The sequence below is a fragment of the Stenella coeruleoalba genome, assembly GCF_951394435.1.
Source record: "Stenella coeruleoalba genome assembly, chromosome: X".
Taxonomy (NCBI): domain Eukaryota; kingdom Metazoa; phylum Chordata; class Mammalia; order Artiodactyla; family Delphinidae; genus Stenella; species Stenella coeruleoalba.
Window position 1 is genome coordinate 42,194,855 of NC_137152.1, and position 19,233 is coordinate 42,214,087.

The window sequence follows — 19,233 nt, forward strand, 5'->3', positions numbered from 1 at the left end:
AATAATTTTTTAAAAAACAGAGTCTCAAGTATCTATGGGGTAATAACAAAAGGTCAAACACTGGTGCCATTGTAGTCACAGGAGGAAAGGAGAATGTGGAACAGAAAATCTGTTTGAATAATAATAGCTGAAAACTTCTCAAATTTAGTGAAAGATATACTTAGAAATTAAAGATGCTCAGCAAACCCTAAACAAGATAAATTCAAAGAAATCCATGCCTGATACATCACTGGAAAATTCTACCAAACAATTAAAGAAGAAAAACACCAATTCTACACAATCTCTTCCAAAAAATGGAAGAGGAAGGAATACTTGCCAATACATTTTATGAGTCCTGCATTACCCTGATATCAAAATCAAACAAAGAAAACACACACACATAAAAACTACAGTCCAATATTCCTCATGAAAATACATATAAAAATACTCAATGAAATACTAGTAATTTATATCCAACAATGTAAAAAAAGAATAATACATTTTTGCCATATCTTGGGAATGCAAGGATGGCTCAATATTCAAAAATCAATGGACTAAAGAAGAAAAAGCACATGATCCTATCAATAGACATACAAAAATACATTTGACAAAATACAGCATCCATTAATGATAAGAACTTTCAGTAAACTAGGAATAGAAGAGATCTTCCTCAACCTAATAACATGCATCTACAAAACCTATCATTATACTTAATGCTGACTGAATGCTTTCCCCAAATATCAGGAACAAGACAAGGATATCCTCTCTCAGTAGTCCTATTCAACACTGTTTAGAAATCCTAGATAGTGCAGTAAGTCAAGGAAAAAAAAAGGGCATACAGACTGGAAAAGAAAGTACTAAAATTGTCCCTATTCACTGACAACATGATCACCTATACAGAAAATACCAAGAAACCTACCAAAAAGCTCCTAGTGAGTTTAGAAAGGTTTCAGCATACAAGGTCAACAAACAAAAATCAATCATATTTCTATATACTAGCAACAAACAATTAGAAACTGAAATAAACAAAACAATATCTTTTATAATAGGTGCCTGCAATATGAAATACTTAAGTATAAATATAAAACAATGTATAAGACATAAGCTGAAAACTATAAAGCACTGATGAACTAAATCAAAGACAAATAAATAAATGCAGAGGTATATCATATTCATGGATTTGAAGACTCACCAAATTCATGTATATATTTAAAGGAATTCCAATTAAAACCCACCAGGATTTTTTGTAGATATAGACAATATTATTCTAAAATGTATATGGAAAGAAAAATGAACTTAAATAGACAAAATAATTTTGAAAAAGAAGAATAAAATTAGAGGAATCACCACCCAATCTTAAGTCTTACCATAGAGCTACAGGATTCAAAACAGTGTGCTATTTCAAAAGAGATAGATACATAGGACAACTGAACAGAATACAGTCCAGAAATACATCCACACAAATACAGACAACTGATTTTTGACAAAGGCAATTCAATGGAGAAAGAAGAGTCTTTTCACCAAACTTTGTTGAAACAATTGAACATCCATATGCAAAAACAAAACAAAACACCTCACACTTCTAAAAATATGAACTCAAAATGGATGATTTGTTCTAAATGTAAAATGTAAAACTATATAATTCTTAGAAGAAAACAGGACAATATTATTGTGCCTGCAGTTAGGCAAAGAGTTCTTAGACATGACACCAAAAGCATGATCCATAAAAGTTATAAATTAATAAAAATTGAAAACTTTTGCTTTGCAAAAGACACTGTTAAAAGAATGTAAAGACAAACTACAGACTGGGGGAAAATATTTGCAAACCAGATATCTGACAAAGGTCTAGTATGCAGAATATATAAAGAACTCTCGAAACTCAACAGTAAGTAATCAAACAACCCAGTTAAAAAATGGGCAAAAGACTGTTCATGAACAGACCATTCACCAGAAAGGATATATGGATGGTAAATAAGCACAAGAAAAAAAATGTTCGTCATTAGTCATTTGAGAAATGCAAATTAAAATTATGATGAACTACCACTACATAGCTGTTAGAATGACTAATAGTAACAATAACAATACCAACAATAACAAGTGCTGGTAAGGAATGGAATAGCCACTCTGGAAAACGGTTTGGCAGAGTCTTATGAAGTTACAGTTAAACATATACTTACCATACGACCCAGAAATCCCATTGCTAGGTATTTACAGTAGGGAAATGAAAACTTATGTTCATACAAAAACCTGTACAGAAATGTTTATAGAAGCTCTATTCAAACCACCAAAAATTGGAAACAACTCGAATATCCTCTAAGGGTGAATGCATAAACAAACTGTGGTATAGCCACACAATGTATACTACTTGGCAATAAAAAGGAATGAATTATCCATACACGCAACATGCAACAATTTAGAACAATCTCAAAGGCGTTATGTTGAATGCAAAATGCCATTCTCAAAAGATTACATACTCTATGATTTCGTTTACATGCTATTCTCTAAGATATAACTATGACAGAGAATAGACTGGTAGTTTCCATGGATTAGGGATGAGTTTGGATGTGACTGCAAAGGGAAAGCATGAGAAATTTTGGGGGTGGTTCAACTGTTCTGATCCTGATTGTGATGTTGGCTACATAAATCTATACATGTGTTAAAAATTTGTGTAACTACCTAAACACAGATGCAAAAGTGAGTTTTATTGTATGTTAATTTAAAAAATAAAACTGAAAAACCCAGAGTGTAAATATAGATGAAATTTAAAAAAATAAAACTAACTTATTTTCCTAACTTTTAGTTTCATTTCACAAGACAAAATCCCAGTTGAGCCCCTTTTTCACTATTAACGATGAAACATTGATTCTTGTTTTAAATGGACCTACTTAAGTAGTCTTTTTCAGTATCCATTATCCTTCAATAAGCAAGACCTCCTTCACATTAAAATATACACTGAAACAAAAAAAGAAAAAAGGGAAGGATATATGCCAGAGTGATAACTATAGCAAGTTGTTTCTGGTTAATGAGATCATAAGTGACATTTTCTAAATCTTCTAGGATGAGCTTATATAACTTTAATAATCAGTGGAAAAAAGGTAAAGAATCCTTTAAATCCAGGCCTAGTGATGTTTTCTAAAAGAAACTTTGAGGCTCCAGTCTATAAGCAGAGAGAAGATAAGCAGCTAGGAGGAGAGGAGGTAGGCAACACAAAAAAGATCAGATCTGTTGGTGGTATTTGTGAAGGTAAGAAAACTGGCCATTTTTAGGAAGGGAGAGGCTAGCTCACCTGAGACTGTTTGAAAACATCCTTCCCAACCACATCCAGGTTTGAGGGGTCTTTGATGGAACTAACATACTCAGAAACAGCCTTGATTACCACATCACAGGGAGGAAGAACCAGCTGATGAGCTCTGACCTAGAAGAAGGAAGATAAGCCAGGCACACTGATATCAAAGATGGGTCACTAAGAAAAAGGGTGAGACAGGGGTGAGATACAGAATTCAAATTCAGTTAATTCACTGAGAGACAGTTAAAATCTTTTTAGTCTTCCCTCTAATTTTCAGTACAGAACACTTGGAACCAAGATTGAAAAGTATAAAGAAAGACAAAACCATAGCAGCAATTATCCCACTACAAAGATAACCACTGTTTTATGACACTGCCATAATTAATCAGTTTTCTTTCATGATACATTTTGGCCGCCTCCAAATTTTTGCTATTAAAGGTAATGTTGTAATGTGTGGACCATGTTTGGATCCTGATTTGAACTAACCACAAAAAGGCCTTTGTGAGACAATCAGGAAAATCTAAAAATGGACTAGTTATTAAGATGATACCAAGAAATTATCATTAATTTTGTTAGGAGTAATAATGGCATTGTGCTTATGTAAGAAAATATCCATATGTTTTAGAGATGCATATCAAAGAACGTGAGAGTGAAATGACTTAAGGTCTGGCATTTGTTTTAAAATACATTAGCAACAGCAACAACAACAAAATAACCCAGCAAGTGTGGCCACATCTTAATAACTGTTGGATCTGGAAGATGTTATAGTGATGGTTGACTATATTATTATATTATTTTTTCTACTTTTGTGATGCTTGAAATTTTTTTAAATAAGGGATTTTTAAATGCTGTGATGAAATGTAGGTATGATTTGTTGTCCACCTTCCAATTATTTAATTACAAGCTTCCTAGAATGGTAATTACTGAGTAAAAGGCTATAAACTTCTTTAAGGCTTTTTATATAAATTATTTAGCCAAATAATCATTCCTTCCTTCAACAAATATTTACTGCCTACTGTGTGCCAGGCACTGTCCTAGGCATCAGGGATACAGCAGTGAACAAGATAGACAAAACTCCCTGCCCTCAAGGAAGCTTAAATTCTAGTGTAGGTGTGTTGGGATGGGGTAAGGGGAGTCAAACAAACAGACTAAGTAAAACGTATAGTGTGCTAGATGTAGATAAGTGCTATGGAGAAAATCTCAGCAGAGAAGGGGGTAGGGAATGCAACTGTGTGTGGGGCAGGGCATGTAATTTTAAACAGGGTGTCAGGAAAGGTCACTCTGAGAAAAGAACATTTGAGAGAACCTATAGGAGTGAGGAAATATCTATGTGGGAGGAAAATGCATTCCAAGCAGAGGGAATGGTGAGTGCAAAGGTTCTATGAGCAAAAGAAAAGGGAAGATGAGATCAGAGCTGTACCAGAGGGCCAGACAGTACAGGGCTTTGTAGGCTATGGTAAAGATTAGGTGAGTGACATAAAGAGCCATTGGAGAATTTTGAAAAGAGAAGTGACATGATTGGAGTCAGGTTTTAAAATGACTCTGGCTGTTGTATTAGGAATAGATTTGGGGCCAGGGGGCGGAGCAAGAAAGAGTGCAAGAGAAGAGCAACAGTTAGTAAAGTGTTATAATAATCCAGGCAAGAATGGTGGCTCGACCAAGGTAGTAGCTGTGAAAATGGTGAGAAGTGGATATATTCTGAAGGAAGAACTGATGGTATTTGCTGACAAGAGGAGATATGGAGCATGAGAAAGAGAGAAGTCAAGGATGACTCCAAGGCTTTTAGGCTGAGCAACTGGAAGGATAAGGTTGCCATTAATGAAAATTAGTGAAGGCTGTGGAAGGAAGAGGTTTAGAGGAAAGATCAGGAGTTTCCATTTGGACATGTTTCTTTGAGATATTTAGTAGGCCATTAGATATTAGAAGCTGGAGTTCAAAGGGGAGGTCAAAGCTGGAGACATACATTTAGGACTCATCAATGGACAGATGGTATTTAAAGTCACGAGACTAGATGAGATCAATCACCAAGGCAGCACGTGTGGATAGAAAAGAGAAGGGACTGAGGATAGAACTCTGGGACACTCCAAAGTTAAGGAATAGACAAGACAAGGAAGCAGCAAAGGAGACAGAAGCAGCAGCCAGTGAAGTAGGTAGGAAACTACAAGAGAGTGGTGTCCTTAAAGCCAAGTGAAGAACATGTTCTAAGAAAGAGAGAGTGAGCAACTGGGTCATATGCTGCTGACTGGTCAAGTAAGATGAAAACTGAGACCTGGCCATTGGATTTATTAACATCATGGTCATGGTGAATTTGTTGAGAGCAATTTCAGCAAAGCAAATTGAAGACAGAACATGGAAAGGGGATAGTAAACAGCTCAAGCCTTGACAACTCTCTAGAAGAGTCTTCTATAAGGGAAGAAGAAATATGGAGCAGTAGCTTGGGTGGAGGGAGTGAAGTCAAGGGCAGGTTTTGTTTTATTTTTTAAGATGGCTGCATGCTTATGCATCTGATGGGAAAGAGCCAATAACAGAGGGAAACTGATGATGTGGGAGAAAGAGGGGAGAACTGCTGAAGTGATGCCCTTAAGTTATCAATGGGGGGGACTTCCCTGGTGGTGCAGTGGTTAAGAATCCACCTGTCAATGCAGGGGACACGGGTTCAAGCCCTGGTCCGGGAAGATCACACATGCCGCAGAGCAACTAAGTCCGTGCGCCACAACTACTGAGCCTGTGCTCTACAGTCCACGAGCCACAACTACTGAGCCCGTGTGCCACAGCTACTGAAGCCCACGTGCCTAGAGCCCATGCTCCGCAACAAGAGAAGCCACCGCAATGAGAAGCCTGCGCACCACAACGAAGAGTAGCCTCCGCTTGCCGCAACTAGAGAAAGCCCGTGCACAGTAACGAAGACCCAAAAATAAATAAATAAATTTATATTAACAAAAAGAAGTTAGCAATGGGGGATGGATCCAGCATAAGAGTAGAGGGGTTGGCCTTAGGCAGGAACATGGACAGGTCATCTGAGGCGGGCAAAGCATGCAGGTGAGAAGATGAAAGGGTGGGAACTGGTGTAAGTTCTCTTCCCATTGCTTCAATTTTCTCAGTGAAACAGGAAGCCAAGTTATGAGCTGAGAGTGAGCAGGGAGGAGGGAGCATTAGAGGCTTAAGGAGAGAGGAAAAGGTGTGAAATAGTCTAGGAGACTGAAAGAACTAGGGAAATATAATACCACCAAAAGCTTACACTACCTCCAGAAATGTATGAGAGCACCAGTCTCAACACAGCCTCAGTAGGAGCGGGTAGACTAATTTTTCAATATTTGCTAAACCCTTAGGTTAAAAAAAAAGATCACACTGCTCATTTAATTTGCATCTCTGATCACCAGTGAGGTTTAACACCCACTCATATTATTGGCCACTCTAGTTCCTCTTTTGTGAATTGTCTGCTTCTGTCCTTTGCTCATTACTTCATTTATTGGGGTATTAGTATTTTTCTTCATAGGTTCGTATGAATCCTTAAGATAATAAGGGTGTGAGATAATAGAAAATATACATTGTTCTCTGACCCCAGTTCCTGGCATAGAGCACCTAAAACCCTTGTAATTTCCTAAGTGGTAAGAGCACTAGGAGCATCTCTTCCTCTAATGAGGTGACTCTGGGTGGGCTCCTGGATGAGGGCTGGTCACTGGTAAGACCAAGCCATGATTAGAAGCTTGGAATTTTCAGCCCCACCCCCATTGTCTAGAGAAGGGAGAAGGGCTAAAAATGGAGTTAATGATCAATCATGCCTACATGATAAAGCCTCCATAAAATCCCAAAAGTACAGGTTTTGGAGAGCTTCCAGGTTGGTGAACACATCCATGTACCGGGAGGGTGATGTACCCCAACTCCATGGGGACATAGGCTCCTGTGCTTGGGATCCTCCCACACCTCACCCTATGTATCTCTTCATCTAGTTGTTCATCTCCATTCTTTTATCATATCCTTTAATAAAGTGATATATGTAAGTATTTCCCTGAGTTCTATGAGGTGCTTTAACAAATTAATTGAACCTGGGAAGGGGGTCACTGGAACCTCTAATCTATAGTTAGTTGGTTGGTCGGAAGCACAGGTGATAACCTGGGCTTGTGAATGGTGTCTGAAGTGGGGGGGGAAGTCTTGTGGAACTGAGTCCTTAACTTGTGTGATCTGACGCTATCTTCAGGTAGTTGGTGTTAGAATTGAGTTAAATTGTAGGACACCCAGCTGGTGTCACAGAAAACTGTTTTGTGCAGGGAAAAACCCCCACATGTTTAGTGACCAGAAGTGTCAGAAGTGAAGTGTTCTGTGTGAGTGTGGTAGTAGTATGGGAGTAAAGGAGAAACACAGGAAAGAAAGACATAGGAGGGAATAACTGGATTTTTCCCTACACATTAGGTGGAAAACTGAGTTTTTCCTTTTTAAGGGTATTGATCATAATTATAAAGTTTTTGTCTATAAGTGTCTGAAATATTTTAAGCCTAATGAAAGATATTTATTCTACCAAAACTCCAATCAAAACCTGATGTACAGGCAGGAAATGGGTCACGTTACCTTAAGTGATGCAAGGGGATGTTCTGGTCCCAAGAGGCTCCAGTGAAAAGCGGCCAGGTCCTCATCTGGGAGAATGTGGTTACCTATAAAGTATATTTGTCATTTATTGACTGTACAAATGTTTTCTTAGAACCTCCAGGCCATGAAAGGACTTCTGGGAGAGAAAACAATCAAATAATTCACATAGGTCTATATTCTTAATGTAACAACTACAGTAACTATGTTTGATTACCTACTATGTTTCACATGCATTATGTATATCATCTTTATAATAACTGTGTAAATATTATTACCTCCAGTTTATAGATAAGGAAACTGAGGTTTGAGCAAGTCTGGTGACTTTGCCCAAGGGGCCACATCTAATAAGTGCCCACACCAGGATAAGAAGCTAGGAATGTTTGACTCCAAAGTCCATGCTATTTTCTATCACCCAGTCATGCTGCCTTTTATAATAACAGCCACCAATTACTCACTGCCTACTAAGTGCTGGGTATTTTATATATCTTATTTCATTTAACCTTATCAATAGCACTGTGAAGTATTATTATTCCATTTCACAGATGAGGAAACTGAAACCAGGAAGGTGTAACTTCAGTGATTTGTCCAAGGCCTAATTCCAAAACTTGTGCTGACTCCACTAGATTATCCAAGCTCAAATCCTTTGGGATTATAAACAGAGGTCACACCTGAGACAAGATATTAACCTTCATGCTGTCAGTACTTGGAAAACCAACTCGAAACATAATCAACACTCTGCAATTTACTTTGAAATACTCCTTTAAAAGAAAGATTGATGATGGATAGAATGGACAGATATATGATAAAGCAAGTATAGTAAAATGTTAATGGCAGAATAGAGGTGGTAGATATAGGATTTTCATAGCAAAATTCTTGCAATTTTGCTGTACTTTTGGGAATTTTCATAATAAAATGTTAGCACAACAGAAAAAAAAAGAAAAAGATACAGAATGATTTGTGTTCTTGACCTAAATTTAGACAGTGGGTAAGAAATGCTAATGCTCTGAGTAGGAAACCAAAGTTGTCTAGGGCTAGTAAGATATTTTGGCCTAAGATGGTACTCTGCATAAAATACTTATAGAATGTAACAAAAGAAAAAGTTTTATAGGAACCAAAATAATGTTCTGGAATATCCTGTATTAATTTATAAGACAAACATGCTGAGTTTAAGAAGCCCAAAAGCACAGTGTTCGGCATGCAGACTTTCAGAAGATAAATCCAACAATGATAACCTAAATCACTCTAATCTTCATCTCTTAACACTGCAAGAGGAAACTTTAACAATCACTGGAGTCTGTTCTTTGGACCACCTACCTAGCAATGCAGCAAATATGGGAAAATTCATCCGCTTCAGGCCCAGCTGCTTGGCCACCTCCTGCATCAGGAACTGGTTGGTAGTAAGGTTCTTCCCATTCCAGCTCAGCTTCAGAGCATGGGAACTATAGTAAGAGGGAATATTGTAGAGAGCATACTCGGAGTCATGGGCAAGAAGGCCATGGAAGCCATTTTCCCTGAAAAAAGCCACCACTTCCAAATGGTGGTCTTCAAGGCTCTGAAAGACCTAGGAGGGAAGAAGAGAAGAACACATCATGCAACAGAAGCTGACCTGTATTTGGTTAGAAATCAGGAAGGTTAGTAACTGAATTTTATAGTTTGTTGAAATTTAAGATTATATGAGGCTGAACAAAATAGCCTTAAAAAGAAAAGTCTCTCCTACCCTAGAACTTGATTATTCCTGTAAACACAGGCAGCATTATCCATGCGTTCATTCAAATGTCCAGTCTTTTTTGACTCCTTGCATGAAACTATGGCCTGAGGTTCTTTAAAAGAATACTGAAATTAACATGGTTTATATTATTTAAGTTTTTACTTTAAACAATAACAGGAGAACTTTGTTAGAAAGATAATAAAGCTATTATATATTGCTCAGCACCATATGTGCTTTACATACATTATCTATATACCACATGTGCTCTACATACATTATCTCATCATCAGAACAACCATGGACAAGGTAGATATGGATGAAAAAACTTGCAAGTGGAGGGACTTCCCTGGTGGTGCAGTGGTTAAGAATCCGCCTGCCAATGCAGGGGACCCGGGTTCGAGCCCTGGTCTGGGAAGATCCCACATGCCGCAGAGCAACTGAGCCCGTGCGCCACAACTACTGAGCCTGCACTCTAGAACCTGCGTGCCACAACTACTGAAGCCTGCATGCCTAAAGCCTGTGCTCCACAACGAGAAGCCACCGCAATTAGAAGCCCACGCACCACAATGAAGAGTAGACCCGCTCGCCGCAACTAGAGAAAGCCCGCGCACAGCAACGAAGACCCAAAGCAGCCAATAAATAAATAAATATAAAATAATAATAATAATTTTAAAAAAAAACTTACAAGTGGAAATAGACACAGAAAGGTTAAATGACATATAGCTAGAATCTGAATCTAAGTTCATCTCTTTAAAAAAAAAATCCCTGCTTTCTCTCTTAGGAGCACCTTAGACCGCAGGGCACCCAAATAGGGAGGGTATTTCCAAAAGTTAGAAGTCAGAAACTTCACCCTATTTTAGAAATGGAAAAACTAAGGCTGCGAGAGGTTGGCTTCCCCTAAAGTTGCATACTGAGTAAGTATATACAAGATTCAAACCCAAGCTGATCTGACTCCAGAATGCACACTTTCCATTGTACCAAACTTCTTCCTAGAGAGCACTATTTTTAATGTAATAGAGGCAGACTGTTAAGTGTCCCTCCTGTGCACGTGTCTATTGCTGTACATAAAGCATACTGAAATGGTCTGCATACTGGTTCTGCCACAGTAAGTTCCTTGACTGCAGAAACTTTATTTATAATCTCTGTATTCCTGGCTCCCACATAAGATCTGGTGCATAGTAATATGAATAATAATTACTAACAGATACTGAACATGTACTATGTGTTAAGCAAGGTTCCAATTACTTTACATGCATTAACTCATTTAACACTCAAAACAATCTTATGAGGCCATAACTATTATTATTATCCCCATTTTACATTACATCCCTAGGTCATGTAGCTGGAAGGAGCAAAGTTTGGATTTTTGTCTCTAGAGCTTGCAGACCTTGATAGTTTTGTTGAACTCAACTGACCTATTTTTTTATTTAAGTTTTAAAGGAATGGTAGTTTTCTGGAGTCTGACAGGAGTTTCAACACATTAATCTTTTTCTAAGCTATGGAAAGAGAGTCTAGTCACAGTAGATAGCCATGTCACACATTAACTCACAACAGGGGGAGGGACACTGGTAAGCAGATAGCAAAGTAAGGTCTGTATTTATTTGATATCCAGGCAAAGGAAGCAAAAATCCTTACTTTGCACTGCAACACATTTATGTCTAGAGTTACGATTAACTCCAGATAGGTCAGGGTAGGAGTACAGTTTTATGCTGTCCCCTGGTGACAGTTTCTTCCAGCATATACCTCTCATACCAGTCACTGATTGGGCATCCATCTACCTTGTACCAGGCATAGTACTAAGTGTGATATGTTCTCTCTCATCATCACAGCCTGACCATGTGGGCATTATAAGCCCCACTGTTCTGATGAGGAAACCGAGGCTCAGAGAAGTGATGTGGCATGTTTAGGGCTACAGAGCTGGGAAACAGGAACCTAGGTCAGACTGACACCAAAGCCCATGCTCTTTCTGCTACAACACATTACCTTTAGCTGGTCTAAAGCTGATTATGCCACCATCCAAGTGATTTCAACTCCAGAAAGCCAAGGACTAGTGATCTTTAACAAATCGAATGGCTCTTATAACACTAGGAATATAAATCACAACCATGTGGAAAGCATTTTCAAAATATAAAAACCTGTGTCTCACCTCAGATCTGCTGAAACAATTTCCCAAGTGTGATCAAAATGCCTATATTCCAAAATAGCTTCCAGTAGGTTCTGATGCACACTCGCAATTAAGAATCATTGACCTATCCCAATTACTCATTTTTTAAAAAGTTTTAGCTTTATTGAGATATAATTGACATATAGAATTATAAGACATTTAAAGTGTACAACAAGGTGATTTGATATACATATGCCCAATTACTCATTTTACTGCTTAAGCAACTAGCCCCCTAGAAATGACAGATGACTTGACATGGTTATCTAGCTAATCTGCAGCAGAACCAAGATTAGAACAAAAATCTCATGATTCCAGATATAAAACTTCTTTCACTACATATTCTGGGGTAAGTAATGGAAAACAATAGAATAAGAATCTCACAAATAATCCCTCACAATTCCCCAACACCCTACTCCTACCAGGCTGGTTTCCTAACTACCCTTCTCCAAGATTACTGTTTCCTTTTCTTTGCTCACTTGGTTTCCCTGCCTGGACTGCCATATTGCCTGTCTTGCCCAACGTTCCAAATACTTTCCATAGGGCTACCACCTCTTACATAAATTCTTTCATTATTTCTCTCCTCTTAACTGTTATAGCACTGAGACAGCTGACACAGTCAAGGAAGTAATTTGACAATACCATCATCTGCAAGTTTTAAGGCCATAGATTCCTTCTGCCTCTCGTTGGGTATCTTCCATGGTCCTAACCAGCACTAGAAAGGACACAGAGCTAGAGTTGACAGAATAGCAAAGAAAGGCCTACAGAGGCTGTAAAAAAGGAAAGCAGCCCTGGCAAATGAAAGGGCACCATCCTCTCAGTATTTGACTTCAACAACTGATGTACAAAATTCACTGGGAAAAGGCTGCCTGGATTGCGGCTTACTTAGAGCTCAAGTAGCAAAGTAATATTAGGTATCAACGGAGTACCTACTATATACCAGGCACTGTTCCAAGTACACCTCATGTCCATTAACCTTGCAATAACATCATGATGCATTATTACCTCCCTTTTACAGATGATGGAACAACGAGGCTCAGAGGTTGAAGAACTTGACCAATGTCACACAGCTAAAAAGTGAAGCTAGCCAATAAGCACGTGAAAAGATGTTCAACATCATTAGTTATTAGAGAAATGCCAATCAAAAAACCACAATGAGAAAACCAATTAACACATACTAGGATGGGCTATAAGTTTTAAAATGTAAAATAACGAGGGTATGGAGAAACTGGAATCCTCCGTACATTGCTGGTGGAAATGTAAAATTGTGCAGCCACTTTGGAAAACAGTCTAGGTGTTCTTCAAGCGGTTAACATAGGGTTATTATATGATCCAGTAATTCCACTCATAGGTATACACCCAAGAGGACTGAAAACATGTTCACACAAAAACTTATACATGGGGCTTCCCTGGTGGCGCAGTGGTTGAGAGTCCGCCTGCCGATGCAGGGGACGCAGGTTTGTGCCCCGGTCCGGGAAGATCCCACACGCCGCGGAGCAGCTGGGCCCGTGAGCCACGGCCACTGAGCCTGCGCGTTCGGAGCCTGTGCTTCACAACGGGAGAGGCCACAACAGTCAGAGGCCCGCGTACCGCAAAAAACAAACAAACAAACAGAAAACTTATACGTGAATGTTCATAGCAGGATTATTCGTAACAGTCAAAAGTGGAAAAAACCCAAATGTCCATCAACTAACAAACAGATAAACAAAAGATGGTATATTCATACAAGGGAATGTTATTCAACCATAAAAAGGAACGAAGTACTGATTCATGCTACAACATGAATTAATCTTGAAAAAATTATAAAGTGAAAGCAGCCAAACACACTTTTAAATGAATTGTACAGAACAGGAAAATACATAAAGATGGGAAACAGCCAGGGACTGGGAGGAAGAAAGATTGGAGAATGACTGCTAGCAGGTACTGGGTTTCCTTTTGGGATGATAAAAATGTTCTGGAATTTGATAGTGGTTATAGTTTCACAACTCTGTGGAATAGACTAAATACCACTGAATTGTATACTTTAAAATGGCAAATTTTATGGTATCTGAATTATATCTCTATTTTTAAAAACTGGAGTTAGGATTCAAATTCTGCCCACAAAGCCCATGCTCACTAACTCATTTTAAAAACTTTTGATTATGGAAAATTGTAAAATAAAAAGGTAAAGAGAATAGCATAATGAACCTTCATGATACCAGTATCCCGTTTCATATATCAACGTTAAGTCAATCTTGTTTCATCTACTTTATTTTAGCTTTTTTTAATATAAGTTTTTTACTATGATAGAAAAATTACATAACATAAAATTTACCACCTTAACCACTTTTCAAAGTGTACACTTCGGTAGTGTTAAGGATACACACTTTGAGACAGATCTCCAGAACTTTTTCATCTTACAAATCCGAAACTTTATACCCATTAAACAATTCCTATTTCCCCCTCCCTCAGCCCCTAGCAACCACAATTCTACTTTATGAAATCGAAACAGTGATTAAAAATCTTCCAGCAAACGAAAGCCCAGGACCAGATGGCTTCACAGGCGAATTCTAACAAACATTTAGAAAAGAGCTAACACCTATCCTTCTCAAACTCTTCCAAAATACAGCAGAGGGAGGAACACTCCCAAACTCATTCTACGAGGCCACCATCACCCTAATACCAAAATCAGACAAAGATGTCAAAAAAAAGAAAACTAAAGGCCAATATCACTGATGAACATAGATGCAAAAATCCTCATCAAAATACTAGCAAACAGAATCCAACAACACACTGAAATGATCATACACATTGATCAAGTGGGGTTTATCCCAGGAATGCAAGGATTCTTCAATATACGCAAATCAATCACCATGATACACCATATTGACAAATTTAAGGAGAAAACACATATGATCATCTCAATAGATACAGAAAAAGCTTTTGACAAAATTCAACACATATTTATGATAAAAACCCTCCAGAAAGTAGGCATAGAGGGAACTTAGTTCAACATAATAAAGGCCATATATGACAAACCCACAGCCAACATCATTCTCAATGGTGAAAAACTGAAACCATTTCCTATAAGATCAGGAACAAGACAAGGTTGCCCACTCACACCACTATATTCAACATAGTTTTGGAATTTTTAGCCACAGTAATCAGAGAAGAAAAAGAAATAAAAGGAATCCAAATCAGAAAAGAAGAAGCAAAACTGTCACTGTTTGCAGTTGACATGATAGTATACATACAGAATCCTAAAGATGCTACCAGAAAACTACTAGAGCTAATCAATGAATTTGGTAAAGTAGCAGGACACAAAATTAATGCACTGAAATCACTTGCATTCCTATACACTAGTGATGAAAAATCTGAAAGTGAAATTAAGGAAACACCCCCATTTACCATTTCAGCAAAAAAAAAAATTCCTAGGAATAAACCTACCTAAGGACACAAAAGACCTGTATGCAGAAAACTATAAGACACTGATGAAAGAAATTAAAGATAATACAAACAGATGGAGAGATATACCATGTTCTTGGACTGGAAGAATCAACATTGTGAAAATGACTATACTCCCCAAAGCAATCTACAGATTCAATGCAATCCCTATCAAACTACCAATGGCATTTGTCACAGAACTAGAACAAAAAATTTCACAATTTGAATGGAAACAAAAAAGACCCCGAATAACCAAAGCAATCTTAAGAAGGAAAAATGGAGCTGGAGGAATCAGGTTCCCTGACTTCAGACTATACTACAAAGCTACAGTAATCAAGACAGTATGGTCCTGGCACAAAAATGGAAATATAGATCAATGGAACAGGATGGAAAGCCCAGAGATAAACCTAGGCACATATGGTCATCTTATCTTTGAGAAAGGAGGCAAGAATGTACAATGGAGAAAAGACAGCCTCTTTAATAAGTGGTGCTGGGAAAACTGGACAGCTACATGTAGAAGAATGAAATTAGAACATTCCCTAAAACCATACACAAAAATAAACTCAAAATGGATTAAAGACCTAAATGTAAGGCCAGACACTACAAAACACTTAGAGGAAAACATAGGCAGAACACTCTATGAGATAAATCACAGCAATATCCTCTTTGAGCCACCTCCTAGAGAAATGGAAATTAAAAAAAAAATAAACAAATGGGACCTAATGAAACTTAAAATCTTTTGCACAGGAAAGGAAACCATAAACAAGACGAAATGAGAACCCTTAGAATGGGAAAAAAATATTTGCAAACGAAGCCACTGACAAAGAATTAACTTTCAAAATTTACAAGCAGCTCATGCAGCTCAATATCAAAAAAAAAACAAAAACCCAATCCAAAAATGGGCAGAAGACCTAAATAGACATTTCTCCAAAGAAGATAAACAGATTGCCAACAAACACATGAAAGGATGCTCAACATCACTAATCGTTAGAGACATGCAAATGAAAACCACAATGAGGTATCACCTCACAACGGTCAGGATGGCCATCAGCAAAAAATCTACAAACAATAAATGCTGGAAAGGGTGTGGCGAAAAGGGAAACCTCCTGCACTGTTGATGGGAATGTAAATGGATACAGCCACTATGGAGAACAGTATGGAGGTTCCTTAAAAAATTAAAAATAGAGCTACCATATGATCCAGCAAGCCCACTACTGGGCATATACCCTGAGAAAACCATAATTCAAAAAGAGTCATGTACCCCAATGTTCATTGCAGCAGTATTTACAATAGCCAGGACATGGAAGGAACCTAAGTGTCCATCTACAGATGAACGGATAAAGAAGATGTGGCACATGTATACAGTGGAATACTACTCAGCCATAAAAGGAAATGAAATTGAGTTATTTGTAGTGAGGTGGATGGACCTATAGTCTGTCATACAGAGTGTAAGAAGTCAGAAAAAGAAAAACAAATACCATATGTTAACACATATATATGGAATCTAAAAAAAAAATGGTTCCTAAGAACCTAGGGGCAGGAGAGGAATAAAGACACAGACGTACAGAATGGACCTGAGGACATGGGGAGGGTGAAGGGTAATCTGGGAAGAAGTGAGAGAGTGCAATTGACATATGTACACTACCAAATGTAAAATAGATAGCTAGTGGGAAGCAGCTGCATAGCACAGGGAGATCAGCTCCATGCTTTGTGACCACCTGGAGGGGTGGGATAGGGAGGGTGGGAGGGAGACGCAAGAGGGAGGTGATGTGGGGATATATGTATACATATAGCTGATTAACTTTGTTATACAGCAGCAACTAACACAACATTGTAAAGCAAGTACTCTCCAGTAAAGATGTTAAAAAAAATTAAAAAAAACAACAACCTATGGATCACTGAAGAAATCAAGGAGGAAGTAAAAAAATACATAGAGATAAATGAAAATGAAAGCACAATGATCCAAACCTATGGGATACAGCAAAAGCAGTTCTAAGAAGGAAGTTTACAGCAATACAATCTTACCTCAGGAAACAAGAAAAATCTCAAATAAACAACCTAACCTTACACCTAAATCAGCCAGAGAAAGAAAAACAAACAAAACCCGAAGTTAGTAGAAGGAAAGAAATTATAAAGATCAGAGCAGAAATAAATGAAATAGACACAAAGAAAACAATGGCAAAGTTCAATGAAACTAAAAGATGGTTATTTGAAAAGATAAAGAAAATTGATAAACCTTTAGCCAGACTCATGAAGAAAAAAGGGGAGGGACTTCCCCAGTGGCGCTGTGATTAAGACTTCGTGCTCCCAATGCAGGAGGCCCGGGTTGGATCCCTGGCCAGGGAACTAGATCCCACATGCATGTCACAACTAAGAATTTGCATGCCACAACTAAGCAGTCTGCATGCTGCAACTAAGGAGCTGGCAATCCACAACTAAGGAGCCCACGTGCCTCAACTAAAGGAGCCCATGTGCTGTAACTAAGGAGCCCGCCTGCTGCAACTAAGACCCCACACAACCAAATAAAAGAAAAAAGGAAAAGAAAGGAAAAGGACTCAGATCAATAAAATTACAAATGAAAAAGGAGAAGCTACAACTGACACCACAGAAATAAAGGATCATAAGTGACTACTACAAACAACTGTATGCCAATAAAATAGACAACCTGGAAGAAATGGACAAATTCTTAGAAAGGTACAATCTCCCAAGACTAAACCAGGAAGAAATAGAAAATATGAACAGACAAATCACAAGCACTGAAATTGAAACTGTGGTTAAAAAACTCCCAACAAACAAAAGTCCAGGACCTGATGGCTTCACAGGCGAATTCTATCAAACATTTAGAGGAGAGCTAACACCTATCCTTTTGAAACTGTTCCAAAAAACTGCAGAGGAAGGAAAACTCCCAAACTCATCCTGTGAGGCTACCATCACCCTGATACCAAAACCAGACAAAGATACCATAAAGAAAGAAAATTATAGGTCAGTATCACTGATGAACATAGATGCAAAAATCCTCAACAAAATACTAGCAATCCGAATCCAACAATACATGAAAAGGCTCATACACCATGATCAAGTGGGATTTATCCCAGGGATGCAAGGATTTTCAAGAAGTTAGACTGTCACTGTTTGTAGATGACATGATACTATACATAGAATATCCTAAAGATGCTACCAAAAAACTACTACAGGTCATCAATGAATTAGGTAAAGTTGCAGGTTACAAAATTAATACACAGAAATCTGTTGCATTCCTGTACACTAACAATGAAAGATCAGAAAGAAAAATTCAAGAAACAACCTCATTTACCATCACATCAAAAAGAATAAAATACCTAGGAGTAAACCTACCTAAGGAAACAAAAGACCTGTACTCCAAAACCTATAAGAAGCTGATGAAGGAAATCGAGGACAACACAAACAGATGAAAAGATATACCATGTTCTTGGATTGGAAGAATTAATATTGTCAAAATGACTATACTACCAAGGCAATCTACAGATTCAATGCAATCCCTGTCAAATTTCCAATGGCATTTTTCACAGAACTAGAACAAAAAACATTAAAATCTGTATGGAGACACAAAAGACCCCGAATAGCCAAAGCAATCTTGAGAAAGAAAAATGGAGCTGGAGGAATCAGGCTCCCTGACTTCAGCCTATACTACAAAGCTACAGTCATCAAAACAGTATGGTAGTGGCACAAAAACAGATATATAGATCAATAGAACAGGATAGAAAGCCCAGAAATAAACCCACGCACCTATGGTCAATTAATCTATGACAAAGGAGGCCAAACTATACAATGGTGGAAAGATAGTCTCTTCAACAAATGGTGCTGGGAAAACTGGACAGCTACACGTAAAAAAATGAACTTAGAACACTCCCTAACACCATACACAAAAATAAACTCAAAATGGATTAAAGACCTAAATGTGAGACTGGACACTATAAAACTCTTGGATGAAAACATAGGCAGAACACTCTGACATAAACCACAGCAATATTTTTTTCAATCCGTCTCCAACAATGATGGAAATAAAAACAAAAATAAACAAATGGGACCGAATTAAACTTCAAAGCTTTTGCA

At 37.9% G+C, this 19,233-nt stretch overlaps 1 protein-coding gene across 11 annotated transcripts in view; it reads right to left on the reverse strand.

Moving 5' to 3' along the window:
- The window catches only part of FAM120C (family with sequence similarity 120 member C), a 139,307-nt gene that overhangs the window by 102,069 nt on the left and 18,005 nt on the right, over positions 1 to 19,233 (reverse strand). For 9 of the 11 annotated variants that reach the window (XM_079909905.1, XM_079909907.1, XM_079909904.1 and 6 more), the window contains exons 2-4: positions 9,164 to 9,410; positions 7,832 to 7,914; positions 3,266 to 3,394 (exon numbers count right to left, since the gene is read on the reverse strand). In XM_079909905.1, coding sequence (XP_079766031.1) covers positions 3,266 to 3,394; positions 7,832 to 7,914; positions 9,164 to 9,410 — 459 coding nt within the window. The remainder of the gene's footprint in view (positions 1 to 3,265; positions 3,395 to 7,831; positions 7,915 to 9,163; positions 9,411 to 19,233) is intronic. The other 2 variants (XM_079909906.1, XM_079909903.1) reach the window with 1 other exon arrangement.